Source organism: Caenorhabditis remanei, chromosome X (genome assembly GCF_010183535.1).
Source record: "Caenorhabditis remanei strain PX506 chromosome X, whole genome shotgun sequence".
Taxonomy (NCBI): domain Eukaryota; kingdom Metazoa; phylum Nematoda; class Chromadorea; order Rhabditida; family Rhabditidae; genus Caenorhabditis; species Caenorhabditis remanei.
In genome coordinates, this window is record NC_071333.1 from 20,771,288 (window position 1) to 20,791,942 (window position 20,655).

General features: G+C 38.0%; 6 protein-coding genes across 6 annotated transcripts; 5 read left to right on the forward strand and 1 right to left on the reverse strand.

Moving 5' to 3' along the window:
• Positions 1–2,921: 2,921 nt before the first annotated feature.
• Positions 2,922–3,948, reverse strand: GCK72_026165 (uncharacterized protein; the record flags this gene model as incomplete). Its single annotated transcript, XM_053736701.1, has 3 exons — positions 2,922–3,026; positions 3,758–3,834; positions 3,882–3,948. The coding sequence occupies 3 exons, from the start codon at positions 3,946–3,948 to the stop codon at positions 2,922–2,924; spliced, it is 249 nt and encodes an 82-aa protein (XP_053580267.1).
• A 5,243-nt stretch (positions 3,949–9,191) lies between these two features.
• Positions 9,192–11,173, forward strand: GCK72_026166 (uncharacterized protein; the record flags this gene model as incomplete). The annotated part of the gene is made up of 6 exons (XM_003101933.2): positions 9,192–9,331; positions 9,378–9,483; positions 9,532–9,708; positions 9,771–10,010; positions 10,064–11,080; positions 11,132–11,173. The coding sequence occupies 6 exons, from the start codon at positions 9,192–9,194 to the stop codon at positions 11,171–11,173; spliced, it is 1,722 nt and encodes a 573-aa protein (XP_003101981.2).
• A 1,310-nt stretch (positions 11,174–12,483) lies between these two features.
• On the forward strand, positions 12,484–14,701 carry GCK72_026167 (uncharacterized protein; the record flags this gene model as incomplete). The annotated part of the gene is made up of 3 exons (XM_053736702.1): positions 12,484–12,568; positions 14,154–14,320; positions 14,603–14,701. The coding sequence occupies 3 exons, from the start codon at positions 12,484–12,486 to the stop codon at positions 14,699–14,701; spliced, it is 351 nt and encodes a 116-aa protein (XP_053580268.1).
• A 349-nt stretch (positions 14,702–15,050) lies between these two features.
• On the forward strand, positions 15,051–16,112 carry GCK72_026168 (uncharacterized protein; the record flags this gene model as incomplete). The annotated part of the gene is made up of 6 exons (XM_053736703.1): positions 15,051–15,060; positions 15,120–15,264; positions 15,399–15,525; positions 15,578–15,605; positions 15,904–15,934; positions 16,022–16,112. The coding sequence occupies 6 exons, from the start codon at positions 15,051–15,053 to the stop codon at positions 16,110–16,112; spliced, it is 432 nt and encodes a 143-aa protein (XP_053580269.1).
• Positions 16,113–16,355: 243 nt separating this feature from the next.
• Positions 16,356–17,862, forward strand: GCK72_026169 (uncharacterized protein; the record flags this gene model as incomplete). Its single annotated transcript, XM_053736704.1, has 3 exons — positions 16,356–16,464; positions 16,928–16,965; positions 17,767–17,862. 3 exons carry the CDS (start codon positions 16,356–16,358, stop codon positions 17,860–17,862), a joined length of 243 nt encoding a protein of 80 aa, XP_053580270.1.
• Positions 17,863–18,377: 515 nt separating this feature from the next.
• On the forward strand, positions 18,378–19,114 carry GCK72_026170 (uncharacterized protein; the record flags this gene model as incomplete). The annotated part of the gene is made up of 3 exons (XM_053736705.1): positions 18,378–18,425; positions 18,478–18,571; positions 19,011–19,114. 3 exons carry the CDS (start codon positions 18,378–18,380, stop codon positions 19,112–19,114), a joined length of 246 nt encoding a protein of 81 aa, XP_053580271.1.
• Between the last annotated feature and the right edge of the window lie 1,541 nt (positions 19,115–20,655).

Below are 20,655 nucleotides of genomic sequence, written 5' to 3' on the forward strand. Positions count from 1 at the left end.
GTCATTCTGATCAGCATATATATTTCAATTCATGATTTTCTGAGAACTGAATGACAAAGAGTACTCCCGGAGTCACCACAGTTCTCAAAAACGACCCGAATATGATTTGAACCAGTTGGAAGAAACTAGCGGCAGAATTCTGCAAAAATTGGAAAAATAAGGTATTCAAGGTTGATTAGACCTGTCACTGTAGATTTTAAAAAGAAATTCATTGAGAAAATTTAACAAAAATATTTATACTGTTGTTCGCATCCACTCCATCCGACCAGGCTGAGACGAAGTTGTGTACTGAAATGCATAAATTTTCATGAATAATCTTTTTTTCACTCACTTTACCCAACTACCGCAACAAGTTCAAATTGCTGGATGGCTTCTCCAGCAGCCCCAAAAATCATATTGATCCATTTCGGGTCAAATAGGAATTGATGAATATCTGAAAAATTCAAAAATTCCTTCAGAAACAGTATATAATTATGAAAACGCACCGACGCCAGGAATTTGTTTGGTGCATTACCACCAAGTGGTCAACCTGGTCCACCAACAGGAATACCAAAAACTGCCCATTCAAGACCAGTAAAAAATATTAGAATTCAAAAAAAATAAGGAGAAAAGGGTGTGAACCAAACACAACGGTTCATAGAAAGGCGAATGAGGAAACCACGCGGCGTCGCTGTTCTATTGTGTTGATATTTGTATGGTTTGTAAACAAACGACGATTGTTTCGAGTTTCGTGTTTCATATTGATGACGTGTCGTTTTTAGCTGGTTTTGATAGAGAACAAGTACTACATAAGAGGATATAAATCTCAGAAAGCACACACAAAGAAGTTACAAGGATCGGATTGGTATAAAAAACCAAAATGATCCTGAAAACTGATATTATCGAGAAAATGGGTTCCAAGAGCTGTAGGTCTTCTTCGGTCGTGGAACTTAGTTGAAAAATTTTCTAGAAAAAACCTAGACTGGCTCACCATCCTGTATTCGAAAGACCCTTTTCCCCGAATCATGTTTTTTTTTTCCATTTTCTTTTGATTCTTAATGTTGTTTTTTGTTTTTCTTCTCTCCAGAAAGTTCATTCTCCTATTCGAAATTTATTCCTTCCTTTTTAGTCAATTTCGTCATCCAAATGAGTTTGCCGCTGTAGATATTCCGTGGGAGCGGTGGAGAGATGGCCCATTGTACGAATGTCTTTTCCCAGTTCCACCTGCGTCTCCGCAGGTCCATTCAATCTATCCTTTAACTCTGTCACCGGATTATCATTAAAACAAAAAGAAAACGACCAACTTTAAAGATTCAAATACCTAGTTGACTGTACTTTGTGCTGAGTACATCTGTTTTAGAATGCATCGTACTGGAAAGATGCGATTTTTAATATGGAACATATGGAGCATAGGTATTGTCTGAAAATGGAGAAATTGCGGTCTAATAGACAATTCCGAAGTATATCAAGAAAAACAGCACACTGGCTAAAATAATTTTTGAAAACTGAGCAATAAACATATCTGACCATGGATAACTTTATGTTGATTTAGAAATTATGAAACTACATATGAGTAATAACGAGTAAAGTAAAACACACATGGAAGGACAGTTTACTTCGAGTTATCGTTGTGATGATGCCTATTTTCGTCATGTTATTCCTGAGAACTAAATGACAAAAAGTACTACCGGAGTCACCACGGTTCTCAGAACCAACACGTGTAAGACCTGGCCATAGGAAAGACACCCGAAACATTCCTGAATTTAATCTGAAAAGAAGAGAGGAAAAATATATTCAAGGTTGATTGAACCTTTACGGAATAAAAACAAATAAACACATTTGAGTAAATTATAAATATTTATTTAAATTTAAAATTTAAAAATTACTCCGTCCGCCTTTACGGTTTTCGTGAATATATCACGTTTGAGCCACGTATCCAGAGAAATGTTTCTGGAATGCATGAATTTAGCTGATAACTCGGTTGTGAAGCAACTTACAAGGATTTTGAGAGGAGAAATCTCCTAGAATTTCTCGGTTTTGCGGACCATTGCCACCATTGTCCATTCATCAACAATAACTAGAACTGGTTAAGACCAGGAAAATAAATTAGAATTCAAAAAAAATAGGAAGAAAAAGGGGAGAACCGTACACACCGGTTCATAGGAAGACGAATGAAGAAACCATGCATCGCAGTTTTCTTTCGCTGAATTTTTTATGGTTGACAAACAAAAGACGTTTGTTCCGAGTGTCGTTTTTTGATATTGATGACGTGTCCTGCTTTTTGGTTGGTATTCATAGAGAGCCACATAAGAGGATTAAAAAGCGCGATGAGGATTAATTAATCACACTTTGGTGAGCACACACATAGAAATTACAAGTGTCGAATGATTATGATGCATGAAAATGATCCTGAAAACTGAAAATGCCAGGAAAATGGGTTCCAAGAGCTGTAGGTCTTCTTCGGTAAAAATCAGTGGAACTTTGTTGAAGATCTATTTGCGGAAAACCTGGACTGTCCTGACATCATGGGTTTGACAAATTCTTTTCACTGAATTACACAATTATTCTCCTAATTCAAGTTCATTTATTCATTTGTATTTTGTTTATTTTTGTGTATTTTGTCAACTTCGTCTATAGATGCGGTATTTGTATTCACTACAATAAAAATGTTGTAGCTCATAAAGATACTTCTCATTTCTTCATTCCACCAAAAGGTTCATTCACTTTATGAAAGTTCATTCCTCCATTTTTAAAGTGTGTTTCGTCATCCAAATGTGTTTCGACGCCATAGATAGTCCGTGGGAGCGGTGGAGAGAAGGCCCATTATACGAATGTCTTTTCCCAGTCCCATCTGCGTCTCCACTGATTCCTACATTGTTTTCTCTATCTTTGTCACCGGATTATTCCTAAGAAGAAAGAAGAAAACGGCCGACTTCAAAAATTCAAGCATCTAGTTGAAATCCTTCGTCCTGATTACATATGATTTTGACAACATTGTTATGGAAGGATGCGATTTTTATATGGAGCATATGGAGCAAAGGTGTGGTCTGAAAATGGAGAAATAGAGGTCTAATAGACAATTCTGAAGTATATTAAAAAATCAGCACACTGGATGAAATAATAAACAAAACTGAGCATTAACATATCTGAATCATTAACAATTTTATGTTTGTTTAGAAACTGTGACACTGAATATGAGTAATAACGAGAAAAACAAAAAAAACACATAGAACGATGGTTTTCTCTGAGTTATTGTAGTGAAGATGCCAAATTGTGTTATGTTATTCCTGAGAACTGAATGACAGAGAATACTCCCTAAGTCACCACGGTTTTCAAAACTAACACGAGTAGGACCTGAACTATTAGAAAAACATCCGCAACTTTCTTGAATTTAATCTGAAAAAAAAGAGAAAAAAAAGATATTCAAGGTTGACTGAACCTTTACGTAATAAAAACAAATAAAAATATTTGAGCAAATTATAAACATTTATTAAAATTTAATATTTAAAAATTGTCCTCCATTTCTTGTTTTAAAAACGACCTTGTGACTCTCAATTAGTTTCGTGTCTTCTACCATAGGATAATGAATCCAGATATTCCAAATCTATCTGAAAAATAAAATGAATGTATACTTTTCTTTCCAGTAGACAACTCACCAAGTTCGTTATCCGCATTCAAAACATTTTCCCCAAATTCGTCCTTGTTTTTCCGTTTCAATTAAAGTTTCAACTATAAACGATCTTTATTGGATGTTTCTCAAAAAGTATTATTTTCTTACCAATCCTCCATTTCTTGTCCACCTTTGCGGTTTTTGTGAATATATCACAGTTGATCCACGAATCCAGAAAAATGTTTCTGAAATGCATGAATTTAGCTGATAGCTTGATCGTGAAGCAACTTACGAGGATTTTGAGAGGAGAAATCTCCTAGAATTTCTCGGTTTTGCGGACCATTGCCACCGTTGTTCATTCATCAACAATAACTAGAACTGGTTAAGACCAGGAAAATAAATTAGAATTCAAAAAAAATAGGAAGAAAAAGGGGAGAACCGTACACACCGGTTCATAGGAAGACGAATGAAGAAACCATGCATCGCAGTTTTCTTTCGCTGAATTTTTTATGGTTACAAACAAAAGACGTTTGTTCCGAGTGTCGTTTTTTGATATTGATGACGTGTCCTGCTTTTTGGTTGTTATTCATAGAGAACCACATAAGAGGATTAAAAAGCGCGATGAGGATTAATTAATCACACTTTGGTGAGCACACACATAGAAATTACAAGTGTCGAATGATTATGATGCATGAAAATGATCCTGAAAACTGAAAATGCCAGGAAAATGGGTTCCAAGAGCTGTAGGTCTTCTTCGGTAAAAATCAGTGGAACTTTGTTGAAGATCTATTTGCGGAAAACCTGGACTGTCCTAACATCATGGGTTTGACAAATTCTTTTCACTGAACTACACAATTATTCTCCTAATTCAAGTTCATTTATTCATTTGTATTTTGTTTATTTTTGTGTATTTTGTCAACTTCGTCTATAGATGCGGTATTTGTATTCACTACAATAAAAATGTTGTAGCTCATAAAGATACTTCTCATTTCTTCATTCCACCAAAAGGTTCATTCACTTTATGAAAGTTCATTCCTCCATTTTTAAAGTGTGTTTCGTCATCCAAATGTGTTTCGACGCCATAGATAGTCCGTGGGAGCGGTGGAGAGAAGGCCCATTATACGAATGTCTTTTCCCAGTCCCATCTGCGTCTCCGCTGATTTCTACACGGTTTAACAGATTCTTTTCCGCAAATAACGTTTTTCAAAATCTTTATCTGCTTCTTAAGATCTTCAGGATTCTTTTCAGTAATAATGAAAATGTAGCTCATAAAACTCTGCTCATTTCTTCAATTGCAAATTTCCCGTTACTTTTTAAGTTTGAAAAATATTCATTTTTGAACACGTCAAATGAAGGATTCCTAATGTGCCGTTGGCTTTCATCACCGACATTACAAATTGTTTTGAAAAGACTGCAAATGGGATTTTAAATTTGTATTCATATTGTCATGTGAAACCCATCTTTAGGAAAATGTAATTTCTCTTCAAATTGGCCCATTTGTTGGCCACATAATAGAAATTCGTTGTTGTTGTTTATACTGGTTACTAGGGATGTGCGGAACGGAAAACGGAAAGTTCCGATACTTTTCGGAACTGTTTTCCGTCGGAAAATTCAAAAATTTTATTTGATATTTCGATATTTCGTGATTTAAAAAAACCAACAAGAACGGTGCCAAAACGTCACTCATATGCCAAAAGTTACAGAATTTTTAGTTTTTACTGCATTTATATGATTTCGGCTATGAAAAATTAAAAAAACCGATTTCCCCCAATTTCTGTATTTTCCGAAAAAAAATAATTTCGAATATTTCCGAGTTCCAAAATTTCTAAAAATTTTAGTTCCGCTCATCTCTGTTCGTCATTTTCAACTCTTCATGGAATGCTGAGAAATTTTAAATATCAAAAATGACGATTATGGTTGATCGACACGGAAAAACCAGCTAAATCGCGGTACGTAGTTCATTTCAACTACCTCCTTTTTTTACTCTGCCTTGTAGAAGCTTTTTTTCTGTGAATATCGTTTGTCCCGTTCTCAGCAACAAACATTTTCCTTGTATTCTTTATCGAAAAAGTGTATAGTTCCTGAAGCCGGTTCTGTTTTTTTTGTTTCTGGTCCTTCCGGGGTCCTGTACTCTTTATGTTTTGCACATCAGTGATTCTCAGCTTCAGATTATCTACTTGTCTAATTTACAACTTGTTATTTAATTTTTTGCTGAAACTCAATTGTTTGGTCCCCCGATTCTCTCTCCTCGGGCAAAATATCATCTGTGTAAATGTGTGTTGAGCGGTGAGCGGCGCGAGGCAGGAGGAGAGAACGACGAGGCCGGCGAAGACACCACACTATTTTTCCTTTTCTCTTATTCTCTGGCTCTCTTCACTTTTCCACCTCTCCCCGCACTATTTCTTTGTTTCCCTGCTAGCTGCGTCTCTTTTTTTCTCTGCTGCAGCGAGAGAGTGTCCTCGCAATATCGACTGGCGCTACATTCTAGCCCTTGGAGAGAACGAATGGGCGCAGGAAAAGAACGAGTGTTGTTCGAGAAAAGGAGAAAGAGAGAAGATGTTCTAGAGAAAAGAAAAGAGAAGAAAAAAGAAAACTGGGGACGATAAAACACTTTTGAAGGAACTTTTCAAGGAAGGAGTAAAACTTGAGTTTTCAAGAAGCTGGGGATTCACATCTTTCTAATAAATGGAAGATTAATGGCCTATAGTCGGTAAAACGTCTTTTTCTTTCTCAACAACGGTGTACATGATACGAGTCTGAACTGGAAGACAACACTTTGAGTGGTGAAATTAATAGAAACAATTGTCACATAATCAGAAATTAGTCAATTCGTCAAATGAAACAGAGAACACGGAACAGGATAGAGATTGAAAAATGACAAAATAAGTGATCTGATGGATATGAGGTCAGACAGGATGAATATAGAAAACTATTCAACAATGCACAATCCCGATTTGTTAATCTATCCCTGTCACCGGTTGGTTCAGCTGTTGTTTCCTGAAAAATGCACTGTTTTTTTCTCAGGGTCCAGGTATATTCTCAAGATCCAAATAATCTAAAGAGAACTTCATAGCAGCGCTTAAGTCTGTCGCCTGCTTGGAAACCTGATTTTATCAAAGTTTTTGGTTCAGATTGTCATGGTTATAAGCTGTTCCAACTGCTCACCTTTGAAAAATGAAGTGATTAAATCCAGTTTCTTCTTTTCAACTGTTCAATTCCAGTGGTTTCTTTTGCGAAACGTCGGCGCCAGTCGGACAGTCGGATTCAAAGAGTCAAGGTGGCTTATTCAATTGATTTCCATAGTCGTCCTGGTTAGTGTTATATCGATGCCTTCTCATCTCCATTGGGCAGCTTTTTACCTGAAAAATTTATAGATGCTACTCAAAACAGTAACTTTGATTAATTTGACGGTATAAAACATTTTTTCCAGATCGTGACAGCGTGAATTTTGATGAAAATTCAATTTTTGGATTTATGAACCCTGCCATGTGTCTTTCTAACGTTTTAGGAACATCGTAGTTAGGTTTCTCTTTCAGATTTGTCAATTTTCAAAACTTACAGTTGGGGGTTCTACAAAAGACACCATTGGTTGAGTCAAATGCTGCCATTTGTTCTTTTCAGCGAAATCTAGCACGTTTTTAAAGCAATGCAAGCCGGAAGCTGAAAATAGATGAAATTATGATGACGAATGATAATTTTTGGCAATTCACGATCTTAAAACTGATTCAAGCTTGCAAAAAACTTTAATTCAGCGACAGACTTCTAAATATGTACTCAAAGTTCTTTGAAAACTCACAATTCATACGATTTTACACCATTTAGCACATTTCGCTTTCTCCACTCCACCACAAAAGTCTCTTCGATCGCCTGTTGATTTCTGCAGTCCATATTAATACTTGAATCATTGATGTTCACTAAAATAATGGTTTTTTAGTGAAATCCATGAATATATTGCAAAAAATCAGCTGATTAAAAGAGGGTGCAAGTATAACAAAGCAACTGACGGTAAGACTGGTGGATATTCTGCACACACGCTCACGTCAGAATGCACCAAGGAAGCTTTAGGAAGACGGGTTTGGAGCTGTAATTACTTGGGGATCATAATTTCAAAAAAAACCTGAACATTAAAAACTCCTGAATTATTATTTTACATTTTCTATCAGTTTTTAGATTTTTATTTAGTTTTATGAATGGAAAATGTTCAAAAACTTGAAAAATGTGTTTTCTTTTCAGTAATGGGCCAGTCAAATCATAATATGGAAAGCCCGTTTAGGTCAATTGGATGCGTATATGATAAATACAGACACTTGACAGCTAGACCACTATACTGGCTGAGTTGATTTGGTAATAAGTGAGTTTTTATTTAATTTTTTGAAATAAAAACGAATATTGGACATTACTTGAAGGCAGTGTTCATCGGTTGGAGCTTGATGATGGGGAAACAAATATAAAAATAATTATAAACGCATATCGTCTTCTATAGCTCAAGCGTGAAAACATTCAGATATAAAATGGAATTCAGCTTGAAACGAACTTTTTAAAGTTTTGAGCACACAGATTGACGGTGAGACAGTTAAATACGTTTGAAATACAAAAAATTAAAATTGGGCTTCACGTTGTTGCAAAAACACATTCTGACACAATCAGCAGGACATATAGACAGAAATTCAAAACTGAGACAAAGAATAAACGGTGTATTCCTATTTTTTTCAAACTGAACATCATGAAACGTCTCAAACCTGTGCTGAAAACCCTTGAAATCTTATTTTTCTCGTCAATGCTTGGCTTGGCCAGTATCAAGGTTTGTTTTCCAAACAAATACCAATTTTGATCATATTTACACTGTTTTCCAGATAGTTTTGAAAATTTTCTCGAGAAAAATTGCAATTTTCAGATCTGAATTGACTCATCGAGTAAATTCAAGCAAAAATAACTTTGGCGAACATTGAGAACACACGGAAAAGACACAATCACTCCTCTGATGGTGCCTGTGAACTATTCTCGTTGCTTCGGACGTCTTTTCTCTTATATTCTGTTTCGAATATAACTTATTTCAATAATGTATCTTTTTTTCTTAATTTGTGTCCTATTTTTTTTCTTTTTCTATATAAACTTTTGATATTATCGATTTTCCGAAAAACTTTTTCAAAAATTCAATTTTTTGGTATCAAAATGTTCAGAATTTAATGATTTGTCTGTTAATAACAATATTTCTTCACAAAAACCTTTTTTTTCAGCTGAAAACCTTAGTTTTAAAGAAGTGAAACAAACGCGCTCTACCGCACTCGCTCAATAAAATGTGATGTTGTGTATGTGCTGGGTAAGCGGACCTTCCTTTCTCTTTATAAACGATCGTTTTTACAAGGCATTTGCAGTCATTCTCCTCATTTTGAGTGACCCCTCTCTCTCCGTCATTGATTTTCTGGGTTTACACCAATTTCGTTGTGAAAACCGAGTAATTATTGGATTTCTCCTTTATTTTCAGTGTTTATAGTCACCAACGCCTTTTTTGGCTCCTTCTTTCTCACAATTATCGTTGATTTTTTTCATCTTTTTGATTTTCCAAACTTGAATCTAATTTCAGACTTATCCGTGACATAAAATGCACGCCCAGTCCCGCCCCACCAACTTCTATGATCCGAATGCTAAAGAAATCGTCCAAGTCGGGATCAATGTCCAGCTTTGTAAGCGGCTCATGCTTGTCTGGCTCCATGGAGTGAACCGATGTGCGATTATGCATTGGTAAGCTAAAACTAACTGAAATCAGAGCAAAATGTTGTGTTTTCAGGAAGACTGTCGATTGTGATTTCATCAAGGTCGGATCTATCATCGAAATCGCGGTTAAACCGATCGAACTGAGAGAGGAGACATTCTGGGCTCCATACGAAGTAACCGTAAGTATTTTGTCTTTATCATAAAGTTCTTAAGAGTCTCTTTTTCAGAAATGCATCAAAGTCCTGGAGACTGTAAAAAACGAGGTCAAAATTCAAGACTACACGTGCTTCGCCTTGTACGAAGTGGACTTCGCAAACAGGAACCCAATGTTTGATGACTATTCCGCAATCTCCGGAAATTACATCCTCGATTCGGAAATTGGAAATGTTCTTTTGGAAAGAACGGTAAGTTGATTTCTAGAAAACTTTTTTAATGTTGAAAATAGTTACATTTAAACGTTTTTCAGGCGAAGAGTGACGAAGGTATCCACGCTTCCAAAAAGATCATCGAGGATCACAACGGTAAAAATGGGCCGTCAAAGGTAGTCGGATGGTTCAAATACGTCCGCTGCCTTGTCCCCGCCGCCATGATCCAACAAGGATGTGATGTTCGCGAAGAAGTCTACAGTTACGTCTGGAGAATGGAAGAAGTTCTTGGAACCATGGCAGCCTACAAAGCCAAACAGTCAAGGATTCTAAGTGAAACCGTAAGTAAACTTTTTTTTTTTTGAAAAAACTGAAACATTAACTCTAATTACAGATTCCAGCCGAGAAACTCCCAGATTGGACTAAGGAGGATGACGTGGCGCGTCAAAAACGCCAAGCTCGACTTGAGTTCGAAGCAAACCAAACAAAAGCCCAAGCGGGTCCACCATCGGCTGTCTCCGGCTCAACCTTCTCTGATTCGGTCTTTCCACACGAAACCACCCGTCAGCCGGCACCTGCCCCAGTCTACAACTTGCCTCCTGGTGCTCCAGTCCTACCAAACTTCGGATACGATGTGTATGGTACTGCACGTCCTTCGACTGAAGGATTGTTCCACCGCGCCCGTCAAACTGCTCAGGAACAAGCTGAATTTGCTCAACAAGCAGCTCGAGAAGCTGAACAACAAGCTGAACTACGTGCTCGACAACAAGCAGAACAGCAAGCTCAACTACGAGCTCAACAACAAGCTGATCGAGCTCAACAAGCTGCTCGAGAAGCTGAGCATCATGCTCAACAACGAGCTCAACAAGCAGCTCGAGAAGCTGAGCTTCAAGCTCAACAACGAGCTCAACAACAAGCTCAACATGCTAATCACTCCGCTTTCTCTGCTTACGGAGCAGCCGGACCGGTTGGAAATGGTCCTTACAGTGCCCCATCGCTTGGAAATGGCCAGTATGCTCCTTCTGTTGCCTCGTCGCGTGGAACTGACCAGTATGGACCTTCTGCTGCCCCACCAGCACCACAAAGCAATTCTGGAGCTTTTGGATTTGGTTACGCCGGACAGCCAGCTGCTCCAAGTCACATGCCGCCCCACCGCCAGATCACTATCGAGGAATTGGCCAAGAAACTCGATGATCTCACGGCGTATGTCTACCGACAGGACCGTGAGAAGGAAGCTCTTCATTCGGAGAAGGAGGCTCTTCATCAGACGAACTGCCACCTGAGAAACGGATTAGCCAAAATCATCTTTGCTGCCGAATCGATGATTGACATTCCAAAAGTCAAGGCGCAAATGAAGATTCAAGACATTGATACTTTCAATGTGCTTGAGGATGCGATCGCTGAGGTCAAGGTTAGTTTTTGCAATTTGAGTTCAATTGGAAAACCATATGAATAGTTTAAGGCAGCATCTAGTGATCAACAATTTCGTCCACGTGGATACTGATTGGAAGCGGAGTCTTCTTCCTTCTTGCCGACAACAACCAAAGCTCTCCATTCCTTATTGTCCACTACACAAATGGCATTTCATTATTTCCCTGTTAAATTGTCCTTCGAAATTCAATTGCTTTAAGCTTTTAAAATATTTTTGTGCTTTTTCATGTCAAAATAAATGATGATTGCAATATGTTCTGTTGAATTTTTCGAGTGATTGGCTATACAAGTTTAATCAATTTATAATACCTAAGATGTCATGATATGTATCTAAAAAAACATTCAGAATACGCGAAATGAGGCCAGCGATGTCGAAAAACGATGGGAAGAGACTTGGAAGGAGCGGTTTGGATTAGAAATGAACGTGCAAAAAAGATAACATTTGACAGTGATGCTTCTTGGTTGTTTGGCAGCCTGATCCGTCCTAATACTCGGAACTGCTTTCACATCTTCTCCTGATCAAGAAAATGATATCCAGATCAGAACATAAAAAAGTAAGTGATGAAAGATTGCCGGTCGCAAACAGATTATGGGGAAAAACCTGAAAACTGTAGTTTCATCAAAGATTATATTGCCATCAAACACCAATACAAAAATTTCTTGTTTGTCAGGCACGACTAAGCGGAAAATCAATAATCTACCTTCGAGGAGCAGCTTGCTGGTCAGGTCCCTCCTGTAACGCTTTCTCCTGATCACTTCAACTCCCTTAAGATCAGAAAAATGCAGAAAAATCTCAAAAAACTAGTTGAGATATTCTCAGGTTGGTTTTTAATGATGCAAACCGTAATGGGGACGTGAATCTAACTAAATTCAAAAGTTCAACACTTGAAAATCCATTTCTCAGGTATCCACTCAGTCGGCACTTCGATGAATGATGGCTGATAAAATACACATAGTCTTGTGTCAACCAGCATAAAGGAACAAAAACATATCGGAGCTGGATCAATCAAAACGCCGAGTTTCAAAAAAATTGCGCCAGCATACTGAAAAATGTGTGCACAACATGAATAAATGAAGGATCCCAGCAATTGAAAAAAAACCAACGACAACTTGACACCTCGAATAATAAATAAAAATGACAAGGAGTAGATCACAGTGAGTAATCTATCCGAAGAAAATGCAAATAATGGCTATATTCTGATTTTAGAACACCACAATTTGCTTTCTAAACGGGCGGTCAACTACTCAAAATAATGGAAATTTTGTGTACTTGACTCAGGACCCACTACTAGAATTCGGAGCATAAAATTAGTGTACACCACCCAACAAAATCCGATGAGAACTTTTCTCGACAGTGTCCAAAATGAATTTCTGCTCGTACAAATGAAGACTTGGCTACTCGAATTGAAACGGATCAAAACTGACAAAGAAACCTTGGTGATTGAAGCGAGAAATACACCAAAAAATGGTTTGTCATCAGAGTGTTCTTTATTTTTCTGAATACTTGTCTTCGGTGTGTTTAGTTAACTTTAGAGGCACTTGGAACATGATACTTGATCAATAATCTGCTATTATCAACTCATTTTCCATTTTGCAAATCTTCAACTTCAAATTTCAACTGCGGAATATCTAAAATTACAGTATTTTCAAATGTAGTCCGATTGTTTTTGTTTCTGTGCTATTTTCAAACATTTTTATCGCCAGAGGTGCGCTATAGTGTCCGCAGTTGCGCGTCGTGTGTTGGCGTGCGTTGGCGTGTGTTGGTGTGTGGTGTTTGCACCAAAAGCGTGTCTTTCTTTTTCACTGTTGGTTTTATCGACTTTTTACCACATTCAAACAAAGAATACTATGTGAAAAACCGTTTTTAAACTTTAAAAAACAAATTTCTTGGTTAGAAATCTCAATTTTATGATCAAAAATATTTTATTCCTTCGATATTTGCTTATTTTTCATTATTTTAGGCAACCAAAGGACTCATGTGCGGCTCACAGCGACAAATGAAGGATGAAACTATGTCGATGATGCTAATCAGAAGTTACCGGGCACCTCCCGACTGAGAAAAATAAGGTAAACAGAGAATGTAAGTTTAGTCTTGTATAAAAATATATATCGGCACTCGGTATCACATTTTCACACAAAAAAATCATTTTATGAGGAGTTTATGCTTTTGTTTCAGAAACTCCTCGACCATGAAACAATGCTGGACGTTTGGCGAGTGTATTGGGCAAATTTCCACTAGCAACACAACGTTTTCGACAGTCCATGAAGCCTCAACGACGTTGTAGAAAGCGCGAGACAAACGAAAAAGGATTTTTTGGGGTTTTTTTTGGTTTAGTGGAGGAAACAAAGCCGGAAAATGGAGTACCGCTGTCCACCATAACCAGATTTTCACCCGATCTGAAATTTCGCACCATATTTCCAAACCAAAGTGAGTTTTATACCTATAACTTCATCAGGTCTCTGTACTTTGAAGACAAAACCTCTGAATGGACATAATATGAGCAGCAGTAGACATATTTTTAACTTTTCAGGTGTCTCTGAAGAAAAACATACAATTTCGACGTCAGCTATAGCTAAATCCCCACTTATCGCTCTGGATCAAGAGAAACGTTGAGACAACGCCTCAGAATAAATGACCTGATCTATAAGAATGGAGAACAAGGATTCCGTCGGGATCGACATTGATAACTGTGTTGAATGAAGAAAAACACAAAATAGAGAGATGTTTCATGGTGGGTAATATCTTATTTCTTCTATATTTTTTCATTATTTATTGATTTTCAGCCAACAGAGGGACTTGAAGCAAAAGTGAGGTCAACACCCTGGAAAGAAGCATTCAGCGTTGCTGGCGCTGTTAACCAGAAGTTGCCGAGCGTTTCCCGACTGGAAAAGTGAAGAAAATAGGAAATGTAAGTTCATGTTTGAACGCAAACCTCTATCGGCACCCGAAATGCCTCACAGTTAAACAAAAAATACGTGGTTTTTTCAAATTTTCGGAACCCGAAATGATGTTTTCGCGCAGAAACGACATGAGAGTCAACTCAAATTTTCAGGTTTCGATGAGTCGGATGATTGCCCAAGATTTGCTGGAAGTCGGGTTGCCACCGGTCGTTGCTCGGATTTCACATCGTCTACCATGGCTGCACCGATTTTGGCAAATCAGCCACCAGAAATGCTTCATTCTTTTAGTTTTCAGACTGTTATGTACACCTCATTAATAGTATTGTGGACACCAATACTTTATCTCCCTGTTAAATGAATCTTTCTCCCCCCATTAACAGAATGGGTGTCTGATCATCGAACAAACGGTGAGAGGACCCCATTCAAATTGAGTGCTCGTCGTGGACGTGTTACCAGTGGTGTTTGCACTATTGGATTCTTGTTTCGTTGGCTTATCATTGACTTTTTGGCTTGTTCAATTTTCATTTTCGAGTGGAAATGTTAAATTCTTGGTGAGTGATTTTTTTTTCTGAAGTATGTTTTCATGTTTGTCAATTTTTAGGCAAAGAAAGGAGGAACAAGACGTGGAATCACATTGCGGATAGGACAACGTCAATCTGTCGAACCACTGGTCCGAACAACTCGTACTGGTCCAATATGACACAGAAGTCGATTACAGACACATCGTTTCAATAAGATGGGAGCAGTCAAATAAGGAATGTTTGGAAAAACGACGTGGAATCACAAATAACACGAAAAGAAGCACGCCTGCGCTTACATGCATCAAATCGTTCACTCGTTGCTTTCTGCCCTGTTTCTAGTGGTCACTACATTCTACAACTGCTTTTTCTGCTTCAAAGGTAGCTGCAACACTTGAATTAGGAGTTTTGAGGGCGCCGTCAGTGTCATAATAACACCATCTTGCTGCTTTTTAGCGAAACCGGCAATAGTCGTCTTTGGCATCTCGTGGCAACTGTGTGAGGTTGAATGAAGAAAAACAGTGTAGATAGATGTTTCACGGTGAGTAATATATCATTTCTTCTATATTTTTTCATTATTTATCGAATTCAAATTTTCAGGTTTCGATGAGTCGGAAGATTGCCCAAGATTTGCTGGAAGTCGGGTTGCCACCGGTCGTTGCTCGGATTTCACATCGTCTACCATGGCTGCACCGATTTTGGCAAATCATCCCCAGAAATTCTTCATTCTTTCAGTTTTCAGACTGTTATGTACTCCTCATTAATAGTATTGTGGACACCAATACTTTATCTGCCTGTTAAATGAATCTTTCTTCCCCCATTAAAAGAATGGGTGTCTGATCACCAAACAAACGGTGAGAGGACCCCATTCAATTTGAGTGCACGTCGTGGACGTATCAGTGGTGTTTGCACTATTGGATTTCCTTTTTTTGCTTTTTTTGTTGATTTTTCATTGGCTTTTTGGTTTGTTCAATCCGGAATTTCGAGTGGAAACGTAACATTCTTGGTGAGTGATAGTTTTTTACTGAATTATTTTTTTAATCTTTGTCGATTTTCAGGCAACAAGAGGAAGAGCAGCAACATCAGGTGAAAATTGTGGAAGTTGACTCAAAATGACCAAATCGGATCACTTCTTCACGCGAAAGTGCACAAAAAAATAAATAATGTGAGTAATAAAATCATTTTCTAACATCTAAAACTGCTATTGCACTCGGAAATGTGTTTTCCAAGTGATTTATTTGTGAATAAACTAAGGGCCAGGCAAAAAGTCTCTAATTTCAGAAAAAGGCAATCGTTTTGGGAGTGTACCGGACACTTTTCTACTTTCGAAGCCCACATTCTCCGGGTTGACTACTTCAAAACCTATTTAACAACGATGTCACAGAAACTGGCGGAAATATATCACATATAACAAGGTATTGTGAGTTTTATCAGATTTTTGGAGCCTGAAGCGATGTTTTCGAAGAGAACCGACATGAGAATCAAAAAACTATAATTTTCAGATATCGAGTACAAAGCCAAGATTTCAAGAAGAGAGAGCCAAGTCCAAGATTAGCTGGAGAAACACGAGGAGAAAGCAGACAACAATTTTAGTGGCCACTGACCGACGCACGGATCTCACATCGTCTTCCACGGATGCTCCGACTTAGACAAATCAGCCGCAGAAATTCTTCTAATTTTTGGTTTTCAGACTGTTATGTATACCTCACTAATAGTATTTTGGTCACCAATACCTTATCCCCCTGTTAAATGAATCTTTCTTCCCCCCACTAACAGAATGGGTGCCCGATTGCCGAAGAAACGGTGAGAGGACCCCATTCAAATTGAGCGCACGTCATGGACGTGTTACCAGTGGTGTTCGCACTGTTCGATTCGCTTCTTTTGCTTTTTATGGACTTCTTGGCTCGTTCGATCCTGATTTCCGAGTGGAAACAAATAATTGTTGGTGAGTGATCGTTGTTCACTGAACTATTTCTTTATCTCTGTTGATTTTTAGGCAAAGAAAGGAGGAGGAGCAATATCTGGCTAAAACTGTTGAAAGAAGTCTCATAATCACCAAATCAGATCAATTCTTTACGTGAAAGTGCACAAAAATAGAGAATGTGAGTGTTAAAATAATTTTCTAACATCGAAAACTGTTATTGCACCTATAAATGTGTTTTTTAAATAGTTTATTTGAGAATAACCTAAGGGCCAGTGAAAAACTTTCTCGAATACTAGTTCGCACATTCTAAATCCTGGCTTGATTCGTTGTGCTCTCTGACAATCACCAAAACACAGAAAATTGTTAAGAAACTAGTGAAGATGTTTTAGGGTGGTTTTAGTGGTCGTGTAGCCAGTAATGGGAGAGTTTTGAATGTGAATCCAGAGAAATTCAGAAATTCAACACTTAAAACATTAATTTTTAGGTATCTACCCTGCAGAAACTTCATCGAAGACACGGAAGGTAATTTCTGGTTTCCACCCTTGATGAATAGCTGATCGAACGTACAAAAAGTCAATTCAACAAGCCAGGAGTCACCAAATCGATGCTAACTCAATCAAGACGCTCGTGTATCAAGAGAATTGCTTCAGCACGCAGAAAGATGCACCAGTTTTGAACAGAAAGATGTTTCCATCAATGTCATTCGTAGAGAGACTGACAACCACACAAGACGTGGAATCATCAATTGAAAAACTGCTTTAATGGGATTGACATGAATCGAGAAAAAATAGTGGATTCTTCCAATGCGTCATGTCATAAATTTCACGTGAAGAACCTACCGTTCCACTACCGTATCCGACTTAATCCGTCAAACAACTGGTCCGATCAACTCGTCACGAATCTTCCTCATTTACTGGTCCTGTACCCCTCAGAACTCGATTACGGACACATCGTTTCAATAAGATGGGAGTAACCAAATGAGCGATGTTTGTAAAAATCTTGGAGTATTTGGTTTCCGTGGTCGACATGTGGAAACGAGAAGACGAAAATTTGACGATTTGGAAGTGAAATTCCTAGACAAAGCGTAAAATGTTCCGAGTTGCTCGTCGGTTGTCGGGCAACCGAGTCTGTTCTCCTATTCACCAAACCGCTGAGGAATTGTCTCCAAGCAAGAAAATAAGATCTAGATCAAAGAGAAAATAAGGTAAGTAAAGAAATGTTGCCGGTTTCACAAAGATTATGGCAAACAAATTCTGAAAACGATAGTTTTACCAAAAATTGTCATTTCACAGAATATCAATACTAATATTTATCGTTTTTCAGGCTCGACTCACCGGTAAATTGGTACAATACCTGAACGGAAATGCTGCTGGTCAAATGATTGATCGAATGTTGTATCAACCATCCGGGAGACACTAAATGGCTACGATGTCAACCGAGACGCAAAAGTTCCAAGAAAATCGCTTTGGCGTACCAAAATATGAGGAAGCAAAATACAGTGGACTGAATCGTCTAAAAACCAGTCACAAATTTGATGAACTGATACAAAATAATGAAAACGTTTGGCTCAGAATCCCCTGCCAACGCCGACTATTGGATAAATGGTGTATCGAACGAGTGTTCACAATTCAAAATGTACTTTTGGAAAACTTCTCTGCTGCACTATGAAGACACATTCCACTTATAAGCTGGTTAGCTTAAAGAGAATCGAGGCTTATAGAAAATGACAATGTTGGAGGTGAATGAAGCATCAAACGACTGGAAATGGGGCTACAACGACCTTATGAAAATCTGAACAACTTTTGGAAACAAACCTGTGATTGAGGCTTCCCAGCATTGACAAGAATCGGCCAGAAACTGCAATGACCCGATTTGAGAAATTGTGAATCAAAACAAACTGTTTGTAAAAGAAAAACCCAGTGAAACCTCACACGATGCTTGTCATACTGGTGTACACCACACAAAAACACGAATTTGATAGAGTGAGTTATCTACATTCAGAAAATATAGAGTAAATAATAGTTTTTATTTCAGAATACCACAAAAACTTTACACTATGATAGGAAGCTGATGGATTCGACTCAGAACTTACGATCGGCGCGAAAGGAATCAAAAGTGGTGCACCGAAGTTTATTCTCTAGAAGAATTTTTTGAAATCTCTCATCAGTCGGAACCGTGATAAATTAATCCACGGAGAATCAGCCATTTCACTTTGAGAATATTGATACTGTTGGAAAACGACCTTGTTAGAGGTGTTTGCATCGAGGACGTCTCGAAAAATGTAGCATCATCACAGTGTAACACATCGAAATCTCGTATAAGAGAAAAACAGCCAAGAAACTTCAAACTGAAACTCAATCGAGAATCTCTGCAAAAAGATGCACTCATTTTGATCAAAGTGTGTATCGGGAGGTTTCCAGCAATGTTAATCAATATGCAGAATATTCCGAAAAACTGATAGAAATTAATTCAGGTTCGTTTTCAATCGTCTTGAATATGTATCAGAAAAATTTGTCAATGTGAAAGCAGCTAAATGCAGAACCCCGAAACAAAATCCCTATTTCCAGCTCTCCACCTTGCTGGCACCTTGATGAACGGCAGATCGAATACACGGAAGGAATTCAATCAGCCACGGGATACCAAAATGATGCGAAGTCAATCAAATGCTTGAGTATCAAGAGAATCCCTTCACTATGCGGAAGGATGAACTCATTTTGAACAATATGTGTGGGTAGAGGCTCTCAGTATTGATAACTTCCGAGGAAACATCAACGACAACTGGAAAAATCCGTTATGAGAGATATCGTCTGGACAAAACATGTAGATAGAGGTTTTCATTGACGCCATTTGAAGAGAGACCGACAATTACTCAAGTCTTGGAATCACAAAAGTTGTGTGGATAGTGAATTAGCAATAACGGATAGGACAACGGCAACAACTGGTTCGATGAATTTGTTACAAATCACACTGGTCCTTTATCACGCAGAAGTTTATTAAGGGCACAGCGTTTCAACAATAAGAGAGTAGTCAATGATTGGAAGAATCGTGGAGTGTCAGGTTTCTGTAATCGCTCGATGTGAGGAAACGAAACAGAAATTTGATGACTTGCAAATGAAATTTGAAGACAAAAAGGAAAAACCTTACATGAGGGTTCCTCAAACTATCAAGTCTGTTTAGCTATTCATCAAACCGCTGGAGTCTTGTGTTCAACCGAGAAAATTACACTCAAATCGTAAAAAAAAGAGGTAAGTGTGGAAAAATTGGCGGTTTCACAAAGATTATAGCCAAGTAACCCTGAAAACAAAAATATATTATCGAATAATCGAATTCCACACAATATCAACACTAATATTTCTTGTTTTCCAGGGCCGCCTTTGCAAAACGTCAATAATCTACCTGCGCGGATGAGCTGTTGGTTAAGTGCCTCGCGTTACGCCTTCGGATGATTTTCCCCTGATAATCACTAAAAAGCTAGAAACGTTTTGGAGCTGTTAGGAAGTCACCAATCAACTCAACAAGACAAAACGCAATAATGGTGTTATTGCGTTTTTTGATACTCAAGCATCTTGATTGACTTCGCATCAATTCGGTATCCCGTGGCTGGTTGAATTCCTTTCGTGTATTTGATCAGCCGTTCATCAAGGTGCCAGCAAGGTGGAGACCTGGAAAGTTCAGGTTTTAATTTCATTGAGACAATATAAGTGGCAGAAAGAAAATAACGCTCAGCAAACTGATGGAGTTGGTACTACTACTGGTAAAGTATGGATGGGAACGGAAGCTGAAGAGTGAAAGTGGAATGCCCCGTGACAACAAACATGTGGACATGGAATGATTACAGTTGGTCAACTGTTCAAAAGAAAAGGTGCTCGTCCTATCAGACATCACATGTGAGGACCGTTTAGATGAGAAATTGGTGGTAGGAGAGTTACTAATACCGAATCACTGTAAAAATTAATACAGCGTCCACCTTCAAATATCGGTTGTGAAGTTCCAACAGAATTTACAAAAATTCGAAGTAAAAGACCCCCGTAAGTAAAAAGAACAGTAAGCAGAACGTATACACCAACAATATAAGTGCTCCGACACTTCATTTCTTATTCGGTGTTCTTGAAAAGGCAATAAATATGTTTCTTTTTCAGATCGCCGTTTGATCACTCGACATTCCGCTACAACAAAAACATGAAATAGAGCTACTACTTACTGTATTCATAA